The sequence below is a fragment of the Rutidosis leptorrhynchoides genome, chromosome 9 (genome assembly GCF_046630445.1).
Source record: "Rutidosis leptorrhynchoides isolate AG116_Rl617_1_P2 chromosome 9, CSIRO_AGI_Rlap_v1, whole genome shotgun sequence".
NCBI classification, from domain to species: Eukaryota; Viridiplantae; Streptophyta; class Magnoliopsida; order Asterales; family Asteraceae; genus Rutidosis; species Rutidosis leptorrhynchoides.
In genome coordinates this window covers 132,034,228-132,051,005 of record NC_092341.1, presented here as the reverse complement: position 1 = coordinate 132,051,005, position 16,778 = coordinate 132,034,228, and the positions used below count along the sequence as shown (strand labels likewise).

Sequence of the window (16,778 nt, the reverse complement as noted above, 5' to 3'; positions counted from 1 at the left end):
TGTTCGTCAAAATTGTAGGTGAATATCCAGGTTGTTCCATATTTTAAATGATTTTCTTTACAGAACTGATGAAAACCGTATGTAACTGAGATGTTTGGCTTTGGCCTTGAATTTTCTTGTTTCAGCCACCATTTGTATTTCTTCCTTGCTAAATTATAACATGAAACACTTTTTCCATTTCGTAGTCCAGGTAGTAACATCAACTCTTTTAGAAGACGCTTAAAAAAAGCAACTTTTATTTAATATCATACATAAGAAAATGAAACTGTAATATAAGTAATGTTTGTTAAATTATTTGTAAGAATAATTGGTTTATTAATTATGTAGAATTTTGCAATATGAAATAGATGTAATAGTGGACTTACTAATACACGACCTCGTGGTACCGTAATGTTGCAATCATAAGTTTTAACCTCAGATTGTAAGAAGTCAGGATTGTACATTTCCCCAAGAAGTGCAGTTGATATGTTTTTCTTTTCATCGCTAACTTCATTATAAATGATTAATTCTATATTCCGAAAAGTAAGTGCATATAAAATAACTCTATCTCCCCGATTTAATTGTAAGTCAGAAATTAACTCTTGCCAGCCTTCACGAAATATCAATTTTTCTTGAATCATAGACATAGGTAAACATTTTTTGTACGTACGGTTATAGTGAATCCACACATGATCTTGTGGGCTTTTCCTTCCCTTATATGCAGATTTAAATTTTTTAGCCATAGTCTGTTAAATAATAATATGTTAGTTTATTGTTAAAAATAATACACAATTTTAAAAACAAACAATGTATAGAAACACAGAAATGATGGTAATATTTTTAAATAGTCTATTACAATATTAATATTATATATGTGAATGCAAAATTTAAAAATTGATTTTTAAATTTTTTGTATGTGAATTTACGTATTTATCAATAAAGTACATACCAGAACGTTAACGTTGGATCCATCTACAATCTGCATAAATGACGGGAATCTCCTGTAATGGGCGTTTTCGAACAATTTTAGCTGCAATTCTGTAACTTTTACCCAATTTTTGGTGATATTGAACCAGTTCTTTGGAGCCATTGTTCTTTTCGAATAGATAACTAACTCATAATTGAATATGTCAATAGCTGTAATACAGAGAATGTCAGACATTTTAATTTTAAGATCGGTAATGATTTTGCCGAATCCTTCACTGAGAAATAAAGTGAGATCGTGTATGCTGAAAGCCACTTCAGAATTATAGCCTTGTAAAGTGTGGAGCCAAACGTTTTGTGTAGGTAATGTCTCATGATAATATTCGCGAAACCAAGATAATGGCAGAGGCTGTATAAAAAAGACATTTTTTGTATTAAAAGACAATTGTATATGACACTGAACAATAAATAAATACGGTATAATAAAAATGTAAAGATTCAACATTAACAATACCACTAATATATCATCTAAATGGGAGAATGTGTGGATGAATGACGGGCGATGCAGCTTGCTTTGCTCGTTCGACATTGAATCTGTAAAATTTGCTAATTGGTTAAGGTGCAGCATTAATAAAATGTACATTTTTGGGCCATGTATCTGTTTTACATTAGTTGAATTGTTTGAATATGTTGTTCTAACATACATGTATAATAAAAGAAATAATGTTAATAAACTGAATTTATTGAAGTTTTGTGTATTAAGAAGTACTCGCATTTTTAATAGAATTTCATTTTTTTAACAGAAACAAAGAATTGATGTGTAACAGTTTTACAGATTTTACATTATTAGAAGATTAACTCAATCATTTGATAAGTAATTTATAAATATAAATAGTAAAGTGAAATAAACTGGGGTTCACAAAAAAATAAAAAAGTGTTATATTCATAGCATATATGTTTATATGTTTTTGTAAATTCAAATTAAAGATGCTTTTGTAAATTCAAATTGAAGATACTGAAACATAAAAAGTATAACATCTAACAACTAAATACATAATATTGAACAAACATAATGATAAGTCTTACATATTCATATAATTATGATTATTTTCGGTTGTTTGTAGTTCACAATAATTATAGGTAATCAGTTTAGTGGATTACTTTGTGAATTAAAATCATTTATACATGGAAGTTCAAACAATTTGTACATAAATAGATAACTTTAAAGGAATGAATAAAACATACTTGACTAAAATATGACAGGTTATTGTTACCGAGTGTTGTCGATTTTGATCAGTTTGTTTAGTACGTATGTAGACGATGGCGCTTAACAGAATACTGTAGAGGACGATGACGGTTTTACATAACAGGAAGGTTTACAGTCGATTGAACTGCCTAGCGTTATTAGGGTTTTTTTGCTGAATAGGTATTTGTTTTAATGAGGCGGTTCATAAAGTAAGTTGTTTTTTTGATGATTAGGCCGAATTAGGTTGTTGGGCTAACAATTTTAAATAATGGACACTTGTAGCTTAATTACATTTTAGTTATGTAATGGACCATTTTCTAATCTGAAGGTTTGTAAACATGTAACTACACTTCAGTATTAAATTTCATAACTTACTATTGACTAAATAATCAATTAGGTGATGAACTTGAAGTTGATAAACAAATTTAGAATCTGATAATAAAAACATTAAAATGAGTAATAAAAAAGGATGTAATCAGAAAGCATGATAAATTCAATATCATGATAATGATGAACACAAAATTGTTGTAATTATTAACACAGAATGAGATAAACAGAAAGCATCGTTAATAGAAAATGATAAATAGAAAATGAAAGGTAAATATACAAAATCGTTAAAATGATGACAACAAAATAATGTAAAGAGAAAGTGTGATAAACATGTAAATAAACTTAAGTCTTTAATCTCAGAACTTTGTTTTAAATACAAACTCATTTAAAAGATGAAGTTGAAATTGATAAACCAAAAACAGTAAGGAAATCACTTTCATAAGTGTATGTCAACCAATAATGTTCTACAGTCTTCACTTTCGTAATGCATTCCAGTCTGCAAAATATATATAAAAAAAAGAGTACAAAATTAAAAATTACAAACAAACACACAGTAATGGAATCTGCAAATATGAACACTAATTTTAATAAATTGATGACTTGCCTTTATAGGTGCTGCAACACCTCTTTGAATACTACGTTTTTTGTTGTATTCGATAACTCGTTGTCTTTGTTCAAAATTAAGACCTTTAAACCCTCTTTGGAAGTCACCCTCGACAAAGCAACATATAATTGACCATGACTGAATATCGGTTTCGGTAGGAATAAACCAACATTCGATAATGATTGTCCTTGGCTCTTGTTGATAGTCATAGCAAAGCATACCGCTACCGGAAACTGCCTCCTTTGAAATCTAAACGGAATTCGTTTGTCTGAAGGTACAATTAACATCCTTGAAATAGCTGTAAGTTTCCCAACATGTGTACCTGTCAAAATTTTAGCTTTAATAACCTTGTCACATAGTTCAATGACCTGCAACCTGGTGGCGTTGCACAGTCCACCCGATTGATCAATGTTCCTAAGAAGCGTAACAGGTACTCCAACTTTCAGTGTTAGAGCATGTTTAGGTAATCCACCAATTCTGATGCTGTTCAAATAGTCTATTGTATACAACTCCCTATTAAAGTCTGCATCTCTAGAAGAATGACATATGTTGTCCGAGCTTAAATATGTCCGTGCTTCGCCATCCAGTGATTCCATCATCCTATCGTTTATGACATTAACGTATTCGTGTGTTGGAGCAAGAATAGCACGTTCTTGGTAGTAGGTTGGATTTCCAAGGTTTTGAAGATAATCTGGATAGATAGAAGCTATAATTGATCCAATTGGATCGTGGACATTATTTATTAATACATCTTCGGGCATTTCCACATCAGAAATTCCATCATCTGTTGGATTAACATTACCATCACCAATGTTTAGCAACCAGTTTGCGAACTTTCTTATATCTTCCATTTTTTTCTGTTCTCGAGAAGTACCTAAAGGAACTGATGAAAGACGCATATTAATTGTTAGCTTCAGAACAGTTACATGATCCCATATGTACGATGAGTTAAGTGATGCGTTCACAATATCCTCTCTTTTGCCTTGAGTTATAACAGGTAATACTTGTCTGAAATCACCACCAAAGACGACAACCTTACCTCCGAACGGTTTGTCAATGTTATCTGGATTAATAGTTCTGCATATGTCACGAAATGAACAATCCATAGTTTCAACACAAATCCTTTTAACCATTGGTGCTTCATCCCATATAATCAACTTAGCCCTTCTTATCAATGCAGCGAGGTTACTGTTGGGCAAGATGCGACAAAAAGATTCATCGGTTGGATCAATAAGAATTGCAAACCGAGAATGTGCAGTTCTTCCACCAGTTAACAATAAAGCGGCTATACCACTGGAAGCAACATTGATGACAATTTGACCTTTACTTCTAAAAGCAGCTGACAAAGTTTTCCATAAGAAAGTTTTTCCAGTTCCACCGTATCCGTATAAAAAGAAAACACCCCCATTTTCAGCTTCTACTGCATTTTTTATCGTATCATATGCGTTCTTCTGGTCTACATTTAGTTTAGCAATAAGCTCCAAATGTTTGGCTTCCAGTGCTGGCATATTGTACGATAGTTCATCTATGATGAGCTGGTTACCAGACAAATTTAAATTTGTACCGGTAGGCATCGGCATTGAAGAGTAGTTCTTTAAACCTTACCGTTATGCTGAAGATGTTTTTCTATGTCATCCAATATTATGTTTTGAAGCATCTCTGTTGTTGGTTGAACAGCTGCAGTATATTACAAATTTGTATTGATTAGAAAGAATATAAAGGAAACACCTAAAACATCTGAAGAAATTGATGTAACATGTACATATTAAGAAATATGGCCAATAATAATACATGATGGTAAATTGATTTTAAAAAGTTTCTGAGATATACAAGTTCTATTTTTTTTTATTTTTTTTTTTGCAATCATTTTTTTTACTTCGTTTCCTAATACATGTGATATAGATTGTTGCCTTTTTTTGGTTAGTTTGTTTGTTTGTAGTGTGGTTATTATGTAGAAGATTAAAACAGAAAAATTAAAGGTGTAGCATAGCTTTAAATAAAAATCTTTTAACAATTGTAATGCAACCACTAATGTTAATTAAATAATGGATTACCTGATATGCTTTGGTGAATGATATCTGCAGACAAATATTCAAATGTTTGTTCGATCACGTATTCTGGTCTACTTAAACTTTCTGAAAGTAGTAGTTGAGCAAAAAAATTACGAACAAAAACCCCTGATCCCCAAGTACTTGTGTCTTTGATGGCATCGATGTATTCTTGATCGTCGTCTAACAATCCCATTTCATAGCAAGTAGCTTTAAAATTTGGACAAAGCACACCATTTACCGTCCTTATATCTTCGTAACACTTTTTACTTTTAACTTTATTCAGTAAAATTCTGAGGTAAAAAAGTTCACCGGTCGAAGGCGATACGTGGTGAATACGACCTATTGAACTTGTATCTCTTTTCCTTGTTGTCCATAGTCTTGTATCTTTGTTCCAAACAAACTTGGTAGGAGATTCGACATAAGTCAACTGTCTGGCGTATTCGTTGACTTGATTACACTTCATCCATTCGAGAAACTGAGATGTGTTAACTGATGGCTCATCCAGTACGGTTTCGATCAAATCGTTTTTATCAAATATAATGGAATGCTGGTCTGGCAAGTGAAAAGGTAAACGTATGACTGTAGGATTTCGATGGTTTATATCAAAAGACAAAATTCTCCAAACAGCCTCACATGATGAAACGTATCTGCAGTCATAGTATTGTTTTATTTCATCCGTATCTTCATTGCATACTCCTGTTGTAACCTTATCGTTACCCTTATGGATGTATTTAAATAAATACCTGATGGCTCCCACTTGGTTGCACCATTCTACGTTGATGTGTGCTTGATATTTTTTAACAAGCTTTGCATTATATGGGATAACATATCCGTTGTCCAAATCATGACCCTGTTTAGTAACTTTTATGCCATTGTCTCATCGTCTATAAATAGGATAACCATTAGTGTCAACACTCGTTTTGTTAGCAAAAGGCTTTGGAAATTTTTTCGTGCATTTCTTGTCATCGTTAGTGCACACTTGTTTAGGATTATTTTCACCACAGGGACCATGTATCATTAATTCTGACACCAGTTGATAAAGTTCTGGATCTTCGTCTTTATCAGGTATTTCAGCTGAAATATATTCATCTATGTCTTCCGGTTCTGGAAGTTTGTCTCGTTCATCAAAGAAAAGACATAAATGTATGTGTGGTAATCCACGTTTTTGAAACTCGACAGTATAAAGTTCTGTTAAAAGTATGAAACAAATGTAAGTCAACACAGGTGATTAATATTACAAATAATGATTTTAAAGGTGAAGTAATAAAAAATTATTAATTACTTACCAGCTTTTACCCTTCCAAAAATTTTATTGCGCCTTATATCCTCAATCAAGCGATCAAGTTTCATATTAAAAACTCGTGCTTGGTACGCAGGTTTATCTTCAGGATTGAAGGATGTACCTTCCGAAGCTCTTCTGATCTCGGGCCATTTGGAGTTACATGTGAAAGTGATGAAGAGGTCTAGATAACCGTAAACACGGCACAAAGCCATAGCATCACGATAGTTTTTAATCATATATCGTGCACTTCCAGTAAATGAGGCAGGAAATTTGTATCTGGTACCCAACATACTATTTATAACATCACCATTAAGTGTAGCATGTGTCAAATTCGAGAAAGTATCAGACCTTTGAATTCGTTTGTCATTTCTAATGTACCAGATTCTTTGCGACTCAACCATTGTGTACGCATCGACCAATAGTTGTTGTTGCAACTTTCTTGCCATATGAACCAAAGTTGGCACGGATCTTTCTTGAATTTTGTATGCGAAAAATTCTCTCATGGTGACTTTTTTCCTCTTTCTTGACTCTGTACCATCAACTTCTCTATGGTATATGTTTGGCCGGTAACCATCTTCAGCATAAGCAAATAGAAGAGCATACTGTAATGCCAAATACTTTGGGTGGAGCTCACTTATTCTTTGCAAACCTTCTGATTGACTGTCCACAACTATATCCCTTTTATCAAAATTCAAGTCTATATCTCCAACTATCAAAGCGGCTACCTTGTCTACTGTTAGTAGATTATAGTTTCGACCGTCTGTGCTTCGCCTGGCTATTAGCTTTATTTTAAAGTTGGGAGTTTTTGTTTGCTCAAAGCGATCGCGCGCCATGCGATAAACTTTCACAAGAGGATTGCACTCATCAAGAAGGTCCATCAATTCTTGTATAAGTTGCGGGTCAAGCTGATTTTTTGCCGTTGATGGTTGGTTATTGTCCTTGCCCCTAATGTGGAAATAAATTGTTCATTAATGAAAGTAAATCATGTTGATAATGATACGAAATTTTAAAATAGGAAAAAAGATTTTAAAAACTAAATCGAGGTTAAAAAGATACGATATTGATTTTTACCCAATTGCTTTTGTCCGGTTTTGGGCTTCATTTGCTGTGTCATAGATATACAGTTGTGAGTATTTAGGTGGCCTTCCGGTAGAAGGAACCAAACCACCCATTGTATGACAATTCTGACCTTTAATCCGAAAGACGTATGGACCTTTGCCTTTATTTATACTTTTGTCCACCTTCTCACCCATTGATGTGAATGCAAACACCATATTGTATTGTCTGGCATTTTCTATAAAGTGTTTGCTCTTTGGATGTTTATTGGTGTATAAATCCATTAAAAGTTGAGGTGGTGACTTTGTGAATTCTGGTAGTTCAATCCTGCCTTTTAGACAGCACATGGAAAATGCACCACGTAGACCTTTAGTATTTTCACCGCGTTTCGTTTCTTTCTTCCATAATTTTGCTCCACAAGCTGAGCAAGTGAAAGATAAATCACCTTCATCGTAGTATGCTGAGGAAAGAGGACATATATCAGAGAAGGAACTGATGACATTTAATAATTAAAATATTTTGATACCGTAATTAGATAATGCATATAAAAATGATTTGCAAACCTTTTGATATCCCTTGTATTCTTGGTTGTGAAACACCGGATGTACCTTCATCGTTCATATCAAATGGTATAGGTGCATGTCTAAACTGACCAGTACAGTTATTTGTTTTCTTTTGTTTCATTATTGCAATTCTTATAGATCGATCGGCTGTTAAAAACAGATATAATCAATTAATATACAAATAGAATTGTGTATTATAAAACAATAAATTTTTTTTTTTTTTAGATAAATTAGTAGCTGGATACGTTTAATTATGAGCAATTACCCAAATAATTGAGATTTTTATAATATGTTTGAGAATAAATCATTTATGACCACCATAGACACTTACTCTTAGATTTAATTGCAGCTGGTGTTGGGGAAGAATTAGAAATATCTCGTAATGGATGAATTCTTTGGGTAGCTGGTGTGGATGGTTGTAGAACATCAGATGTCACTGAAAGTAGAGGAGATGTTGATTCCAAGTTAGGCATATACTGAAGTGGTTGTGATGATGATGCTGATGCTGTTGAAGAGTCTTTAAGTAAAATAGATGACTTCGTTTTACTTTGTCGTATGTATGATTCTGCATGTTCATGACATAACAGATTAAAAAAATAGTATATGAGTATGCAATTAAAAAAAACTGGTGTCAACTCATAAAGAACCTTACCTTGTATAGAGGTTGTTGTAACCTTTTTTGTTCTTCTATTAGCATAATTTGAAGCTGACTCATATCTCAATGGGTTGTTAATATTTTTTCTTTCTATCAGTGGAGTGGTTTGATTACTGTTACCTGAAAGGAAATAGGATGGTGTTAATAAGTGAATCCTTGTTAATATAAAATAACTAATGTCATTTAATTTACCTTGACTATAATTCTAGAATGTAGCAGGATACGGTGATGAATAGATGTTATGGTAATGAGCTACATTAATGATTTTAAATTTCATTGATGTTATGGCGTAAAAAAAAAAACTGTAAACATAATTCAACATTAACAACAATGAAATTATTTGTACAATGTAATGTAATTTAATACTTACTATGGTATAATTGAAAGGGAATGGGTGATGATGTAAACGGTTGAAAGATGGTATGCATGTTATTACTTGCATTACCAATGTTGACAGGAAAACAGGGGCGAAAATTTTCTTTACTTGCAGTTGATAAGAATGATGGTGGCGTATATGATGATCCTGTTTGAGCTGTGATGTTGGAGTCAATGGTTTTCTTACCTTTGACAATTGATGTGTTTCTTTTAAAAGTGTCTTGTTTATATAAACCAACATTAGAATTTCTACGCCTTTTCCGATCGTTGATAATTTCCTTCCTTCGTTTCCTTGCTTCTTTGGGGTCAATTACTGTGACAAATGTGAAGTTACTTATTAAAAAGACATTCATTGTCTAGTCAAGTTTTGATAATCATATATAATTCAAAAGCATGTTAAGAGAAAAATAGAAAGTAAAAAATAACATATTATCGTACCTTCACTTTCATTTTGGATTCCGACACAAGGTTGATTAGTATCAATTTCTGCGAGGGGCACTCTTTTACTTGTATGCCCTTTCCCAGAAGAATTGTTTCACATTGTTGGCTGTAATTGATTACAAATACCACTTAAGTTTGATATTATAGGATCCATGAAAAACTTAATGGAACAGATTATTAGCAACAGAACATACGTATACAAAAATGAATAATAAATTAGAACTGGTAAATATTTCATAGTATGGGAATTGTATGTTCATATTTATTAGCTTGTGTTGAACTAAAGTTTTGTGCACCATTGTAAGCAAACTTTTTATTTAGTTGATTGGTATTTATATGGAAATGTTAAAGCAGAATGAGTATGTATGGTATGTGTTTATATCATTTAAGTAGAATGGAATATCAAACATGATGATTAAACAATTTCGGTTCAATAGGTTAAAAATATAGGTGGATATTTTATTTTCGAATACAAAAAAATGTAACTGCTAAGATTATGGTTTGCTTTCTTGTTTTATATCTTGAGCAAAACGAAATTGTTAGTGATCTACTTTCTTGTCGTTGCTGTAATAAAATTAGGGTTATCAACTTATGTGATTTGAAAGAAACATGTGTTTCAGTAATATTATGTAAAGTTAATAAACAGCAATGCAATTCATCTTCAACAAATGTATTCTTCTATGACATATATACAAAATTGCACAATAAAACTATAAGATTCGACCAATTTTACCTGTGTTGTTTGTGGTCGATATATCAAATTCTGGATCTTGAATGATATTGCAAAACGCGGTCAAATAGTAAGTGATTCAAAAAATACGATTCACAAATATTTGGAAGTTGTGAAAAATGGTCGGCAGTTGTATCTTAAAAGTATATTCTGGTGGGCTGTGAATGTTAACGGGACAAATAGTGTGGGCTTGGTGTCAATGGTATGTTGATTCTAAACATACAAACTTGAATAAATCTAAAAAAAACATATTTTTTAAAAAAGGAAAAATTTAATTATTGATTAAATGTATGATGGATATGGCCAGCAATACACAATTCCAAATTAGGAAGAAGTGCATATTGTTTGTATACACATAAATTTTTAGCAAATGTTTCTCATAAATGGGTATTACATGTGTAATGAGCAACATTTAACTCATCTTCATTAATGTGTACAATGTAAGGTTATAAAAGTTAAAAGTATATATAAGGATGATACATAAAAATAATTATATTTTTTGTAACCATCGTTAATTAGTTGATGGCGAATTAACATTTTTTTATCTATGCAACCAACTTCTTTCACGTCCTTACGGTCTGTCAGAACATAAAAAGATAAGTATTATTACAAATAACCTATAAATTTCAGTATGATTTAAATATAGATAGATATATAAGTAAAGTTACAGAATTTTAACAAATTTATAACAGAAATAACATTTGTAATATAGATCATGCATATTAAAAACATTAGAGATTTACATAATTTGCATACAAATACAAATAGTTTGACTTTCTTACTAACAAAGACCAGCATTACATAATAGTAGCCAATTACATACATATCAGATAACATGAGTTAACACAAAAGACACTGATTTATTCAACACTACCATTCCCAAAAGGTAACTCAAAAAACATGGATGCATAACCTGACTTAAGCTGGTGATTAGGCTGCGAGGTGCGGATGAAACGGTATGTGGTGGAATTTTTCAAGTAGAACAACAAAGACACGTTCATCTCATTTGAATGACATCAACACTTCGTCTCCAAACTCATAGCCATTTTCTCGAATAAACTTTGTCCACCCGGAGGACACAAATAAGTTACGTTTCTTCTTATGTTTGTCCTTCCTTAACCCAAAGATGTAGACATCATCATCAGCATCCCAACATTTGTATTTGCCTCCAGGTTTCAATTTTGGAATCTGAACAAATTCTTTTGGAAGTCGCTACATTCAAAGTAAAAAAATTATGTTATAAAAATCGTTGCACCATAGTAAAGTATATAAGTTATCATTCGTATACATTATTAAAAGTACTTGTACAGTTAAGTATTAAGAAGTATAAAATCACATTCAATTAGTGAAATAATGCTTTTAATTAAATAGCATACCCAAGTATTTCCGGCAGGGACTTTGACCCATTTGGTAACTAATTTGGCTTCTCCAGAGTCGTCACTGCTATCATCATCAGTATCTTCTTTTTTAACATTTCCCATGTAATAAGCATCGACTATTTAGTTGTACTCATCAGCAGTAATTTCTTGGACTTGGAACTTTGATCGGATTGATTATCAGAAGCACATTCTATTTTTTTGTTGGGTGGAGATTTTGAGGTTGTCCCTTTCTTCATTTCAGTTGAAACATTGTTAGTAATCGGCATAGCTGCAATTCCTTTCAGTTTGTTGATGTTGTTAGTATGAGGTCCAGAATGTTTGGTAGTATGCATAATCTGTATAGATATAAACTTTTCGTAGTTAAATTCATGCTATAGATGAAATTAAGTAAATATAATATGTTGTATATATATCCACAAAAAAATTTCAGTAATAAAGGGTATATAACAATGATGAAAAATGGAATGCATATGTCTAAAGCCAGAAATTAAGCGTTTGTTATTTCACAGCATCTACATTACATGTTTGCTAAATCTTTGTTTTAAATGTGATACCAGTAAACGTGTTGAGTATGTTGGTATAAATTGATGTGGAAGCATAGTAATTAGGTTTTGTATTACATCAGGTATAAAAAATTTAGAAAATCTGTCAAATAAAACAAATATAAATTGAATTGAGAGTAAACAACTTGCATACATGTCTGCATTTATCAAATTACTAATCGGATTCTACTAATAAAATACAAGTTACAACTAATGTTAACAGAATAGTTATACAAACCCTAAAGAGTATTCAGTTGTAAATACCAACAGAATCGGTTTATGTAAGTTTTATATAGATGCAATACAAACCCTAATCAGTATTTTCAGTTATAAATATCAACATATTCAGTTGTTTGCATGCGTTAGAAGTGTATTTTTAAATCGAGGATTTAGAAGATCAACACATACATTCGCAACCGATGAACAAAAAATCAAAAGAACAAAAAAATACAAAAAAAAATAAACTAAAAAAAGTATGTTCATACCTCGATTGAAGATATCTCCAGGTTCTGTGTAGCGTGTGTGTGTTGAAGAAGATATCGGATGTATTTTGTAGTTGATCTAGGTGGTTTTGAGTAAATGTATAAAGTGGTATTGGGTCCAAACGAAGCAAATGAGTGGTTTTCTTTTTTAGTTGTTGGGCCTAATAAATGGATCAAAAACAAATTCGGGCTTATCGACTAATATGTTATGTTTTTTGAGTTCATGAAACAGGTCAATAAAAGGAAAGTATTAGAATACATGTTTTTTTTGGTGAAAATTAAAATAGAGGATAGAAAGTTGTTTTAAATTTTAGTACTAAGTAATTGATATTGGTTTGTCTGTTTGATTTTTTAAGTCCCTTTGAAAAAATTTAATGTGTTGTAATTTTTTTTTTTTTAAAAACAACTAAAATATACGTATAGTAATAAATATTAGATATTACTTTTTAATGAGAAAAAAATAAATTTCTATGTGGAGGGTGTAACAAATACTTCGATTTATTAATTTAATTTAAATAGGAATATTAAAGTATTTGGAGGGGAAAACTTTTAATGTAAAATTAAGTAGACATACCAACTTAAAGAAATTAAACCATTGAAAAATGATAATGCCAAAGTGAAGTCACAATTGAAGATTGTTGAATCTGAAATCTTAAAAAAAACACAGTTTTCAAATAACTGTTGAAACACCAACTGAAAAAAAAACAAACAAACCACAAATCCAGAATAATGTTTGGTGCAAATTTATTGAATAACATAAAAATTCTAAAACCACCCTAAAGTGGTAAAAGCTTAAGACTCATCGTTCGCCATCTGAAGTTTTTTAGGCTTCGTGGAGGATGATTTCACTGAAAGAGGGCTTTCCTTGAATTCTTTTTTGATAACCTTCTAGGGTGGAGTAAATCCAGTATTGCTTGTAAGATCCACCGCATGACGTTGATCGAAAGCATCTGGAGTTGACTCGGTCTGACATGAAAATATATACCATTGTCAAGTTGACGTTCAAAAAAATATAAAAAGTGTTATATTGATAGCATATACCTTCACAGAAGGTGACTGATCCGACGTTGAAGCTACACCACTTATGGATGCATTTTTGGCTTTCTGGATCTGCATGTAACAAATTTGTATGGGGTTTGTTTCAATGATGAATTTATGTCTACATATGCTACATCAATATTTATGCTTGTTTCCTAAGTAATTAATAATTAATGCCGGTTTAGAGGGTTTAATTAGTTACCAAGTTCAGTTCTTTGTACTTCTGAATGAAAGACTCATCAGTAGTGACATCTTTAAGAATGTAGTTTGATGTAGTGTACTTCTTATTATACCCGGTAATTTCCAACCTGAAAAGAAGAGTGTTTCCTAATAGAGCTTCCAATTCTTCAGGTTGATCATCATCTTCCTTGAGAGACTTTTTAAGCAGATATGCTGACTTTGTCACATACTTATTCACCACCGTCTCGAAAATAGTCAAGGTTGCAGTGTCATAGTCATCGGCCACACGCACAATGACTTTAAATCTATTAATAAGTGAAAATAAGGTCATATCAGTGAAAGTGTAAGGATGTAACACTACATGAATATTAATGATGATCGTTGTAATATAAACATTTATTTGACAAACCTAAGTGCAACTTGGGGATTATCACCACACGTTCCAGAGCACGTAAGCTTCAATGCAAGCTGTTGGTCAATGTCAAGAGTCAAATCAACTTCCTTTGACACTGGTTTGGCTGTCTTGTGGCATTTCTTACACGAAATGTAACACCATGGCATATCAGGTTCTATCGTAATGATTTCCGCCAAAATGACATAAAAGCCAGGCTACAAAGTTAATAGAACTTAATAAATTCTGTTAAAGTTTAGAGTGTGAGTGTAATCACATATTCTTAAACAAGTATATAAGGGAGTAGGAATTACACTTTCAAATGATAAGTCATCACAAGTAACACAGGTGGATTTAGCAAACCACTCGTCAATATCCTTAGTTGGGTGTGTCAGAGACGGTATCATCGAAGGTGCAAGTGAAACTTCTGAATCTTCATTGTTGTGGTTTGCTAATATGCTGTAATTAAGGTTTGTTGTGTAATATTTAGAAATGGTGATATTGTGAAATAATGTGTTAACAGTATATAATATTGTTTTAAAGTAAAGAATCATTTAATGAGTAATAGATCACCTAGTTCTGAAATCAGCGATACAGGATAAGTCGGAGTCGATGAATATCCTGGTGAAATTCCAGTCTGTACTCACAGTTAGGTGCCCTACAATAACATTAGAGTTTGGAAATTGTATTTCAGTATAAAACTTTATAAACATAGTTGAGGTATAAAACCAAGCTTGATTATAGTATAGAATAGCTCATTACCGAATTTGTTAGTGCGGCCAAACTAGATAACCAATATAACACACTCATCATCCTTAACAATCTTCATATGTCCGAGAAATTTAACCATGTAATCTCTAAACAGAGTACACCGAATAACCGAACCTCTATAAATTTAAATACATATGAATTTTTTTTTAGCAGGTCATTTTTGAAAAATACAAATTGCAATGTAATAAATAGATAGTAGACTAAAATAAAAAATGAAATAAAAAATATGTTACTCTAGGTCCTTCAATTCAAGATTTATATATTTCGACTTTTCATCGGTATTGGACCCATATGATTTGGGCTCCCGATAATAGTACTGAACCTTTCCTATCACATCTGTAACAAAAATTAAAGTTGACAGAAATTATAAAAACATTGATTAGTAAGTTATATAGGCTCCGACCGATGAAATTAAATAAGAACCATGATATGCAATTTAGTTGTTGGTTTAATAATAAATATGATACCTGCAGTATGTTTTTCCGGTAGTGCACATGTTAAAAGATCAGCATAAGGAATGAACCTGAAACCATTGTTGCCACTTCATTCATTCAAAGGGACAGGTAGGACAGAAGATTTGTTAATGATCATCAATCTACAACTGTGAACCCAATGATTTAGCTTATTGATGTTGAAATTGTTTTGGACGTAAATGTTCTGAACAATATAAGCTTCTTGTTCTTTCAGAAGATTTTCATGTTTCTTTTTCATATGATTTTTTAGTGTGATACAAATACGATCTCCCTGTTTATATTATGGGTTAAGAAATATCAGATACTAATAAATTCATGTTTTAACATATGATGTCATAGTAAAAAACAACACGACTAAATATGAAAACAGTGTGAGACATCTAAATTTGTTTTCACATACAATCAACAAAAGTAAGTATAATAGCAGTAATACGCATTCAAACAACTTTAATCATATAGGAATGATGTATCTACAAATAATCTGCCATAGGAAACAAATGACACCAAAAATATGAATAGCGTTGTGATATTTACATAAAAATTAACATAACAACTATATATCATTTCATATTTGTTAGAATGGAGAATTATAAAACATGAGTGGATAAATATCATCAAAAATTAATAATAAAACTTCAGACATGTAAAGAATGCATTAACAATTAAAAATCAACTAACGTAGCTATATAGAATACCAAAAAATGTATGCGCAGTCATACTGTAATGAAAGATTAATGATCAAAGGTAAACGACAACATATAATATTGAATCAATGAAGATACCTTTTCATTAATAGCTATGACTTCGAGATATGGTGCACCATTGTCAACATTGGGTTTAGAGAAAGTTTCAATACTCAGCAACTTGCAACGGATGTTGATGTTTGGTTTCTTAGTGGTGATGGCTGCAAAGGGTGTTAGTTTTAGCTCCATTGTTAAGTAGGAAAATGATTGAACTCAAGTGGTGAATGTATAGAAAATTATATGACATCAAGGGTATATGTAGGCGTGGTTTAAAAAAACTAATTGGCAGTTATATTTGGAGTCGATTTTTTTGGTGCTTATTTGTAGGGAATTAGTTTCCTAAAAGTGCTAATTCGTGGGTGAGTGTCTTTCTTAATTTAAGTAACCGTATATTTTAAACTTAATGTTGATAGTTATCCATTTCATCTTAATTATTTTATTTTAATAAAAAAAGATAATGAAAAAAATAAAAAATATGATGGTAAATAAAAAATCAAATGATTTCTGGAATTGATGGAGATATCTTCAAAATAATATTAGGTC

General features: G+C 31.6%; 3 protein-coding genes across 3 annotated transcripts; all 3 read right to left on the bottom strand.

Annotated features, from left to right (window-relative positions):
* Positions 1-3,085: 3,085 nt before the first annotated feature.
* On the bottom strand, positions 3,086-4,663 carry LOC139868383 (uncharacterized). The gene has a single exon (XM_071856717.1). The coding sequence runs from the start codon at positions 4,661-4,663 to the stop codon at positions 3,086-3,088; it is 1,578 nt and encodes a 525-aa protein (XP_071712818.1).
* Positions 4,664-4,677: 14 nt separating this feature from the next.
* On the bottom strand, positions 4,678-11,717 carry LOC139868382 (uncharacterized). The gene is made up of 13 exons (XM_071856716.1): positions 11,613-11,717; positions 11,328-11,448; positions 10,743-10,814; positions 9,127-9,378; positions 8,688-8,810; positions 8,367-8,600; positions 8,036-8,182; positions 7,488-7,932; positions 6,421-7,361; positions 6,165-6,322; positions 5,878-5,984; positions 5,138-5,781; positions 4,678-4,760 (listed from the first exon to the last, which is right to left on the bottom strand). Exons 1-13 carry the CDS (start codon positions 11,715-11,717, stop codon positions 4,678-4,680), a joined length of 3,432 nt encoding a protein of 1,143 aa, XP_071712817.1.
* Positions 11,718-11,731: 14 nt separating this feature from the next.
* On the bottom strand, positions 11,732-16,424 carry LOC139868381 (uncharacterized). The gene is made up of 11 exons (XM_071856715.1): positions 16,275-16,424; positions 15,619-15,763; positions 15,253-15,355; positions 15,042-15,135; positions 14,822-14,949; positions 14,563-14,707; positions 14,267-14,466; positions 13,880-14,162; positions 13,681-13,749; positions 13,252-13,332; positions 11,732-11,950 (listed from the first exon to the last, which is right to left on the bottom strand). The coding sequence occupies exons 1-11, from the start codon at positions 16,422-16,424 to the stop codon at positions 11,732-11,734; spliced, it is 1,617 nt and encodes a 538-aa protein (XP_071712816.1).
* Between the last annotated feature and the right edge of the window lie 354 nt (positions 16,425-16,778).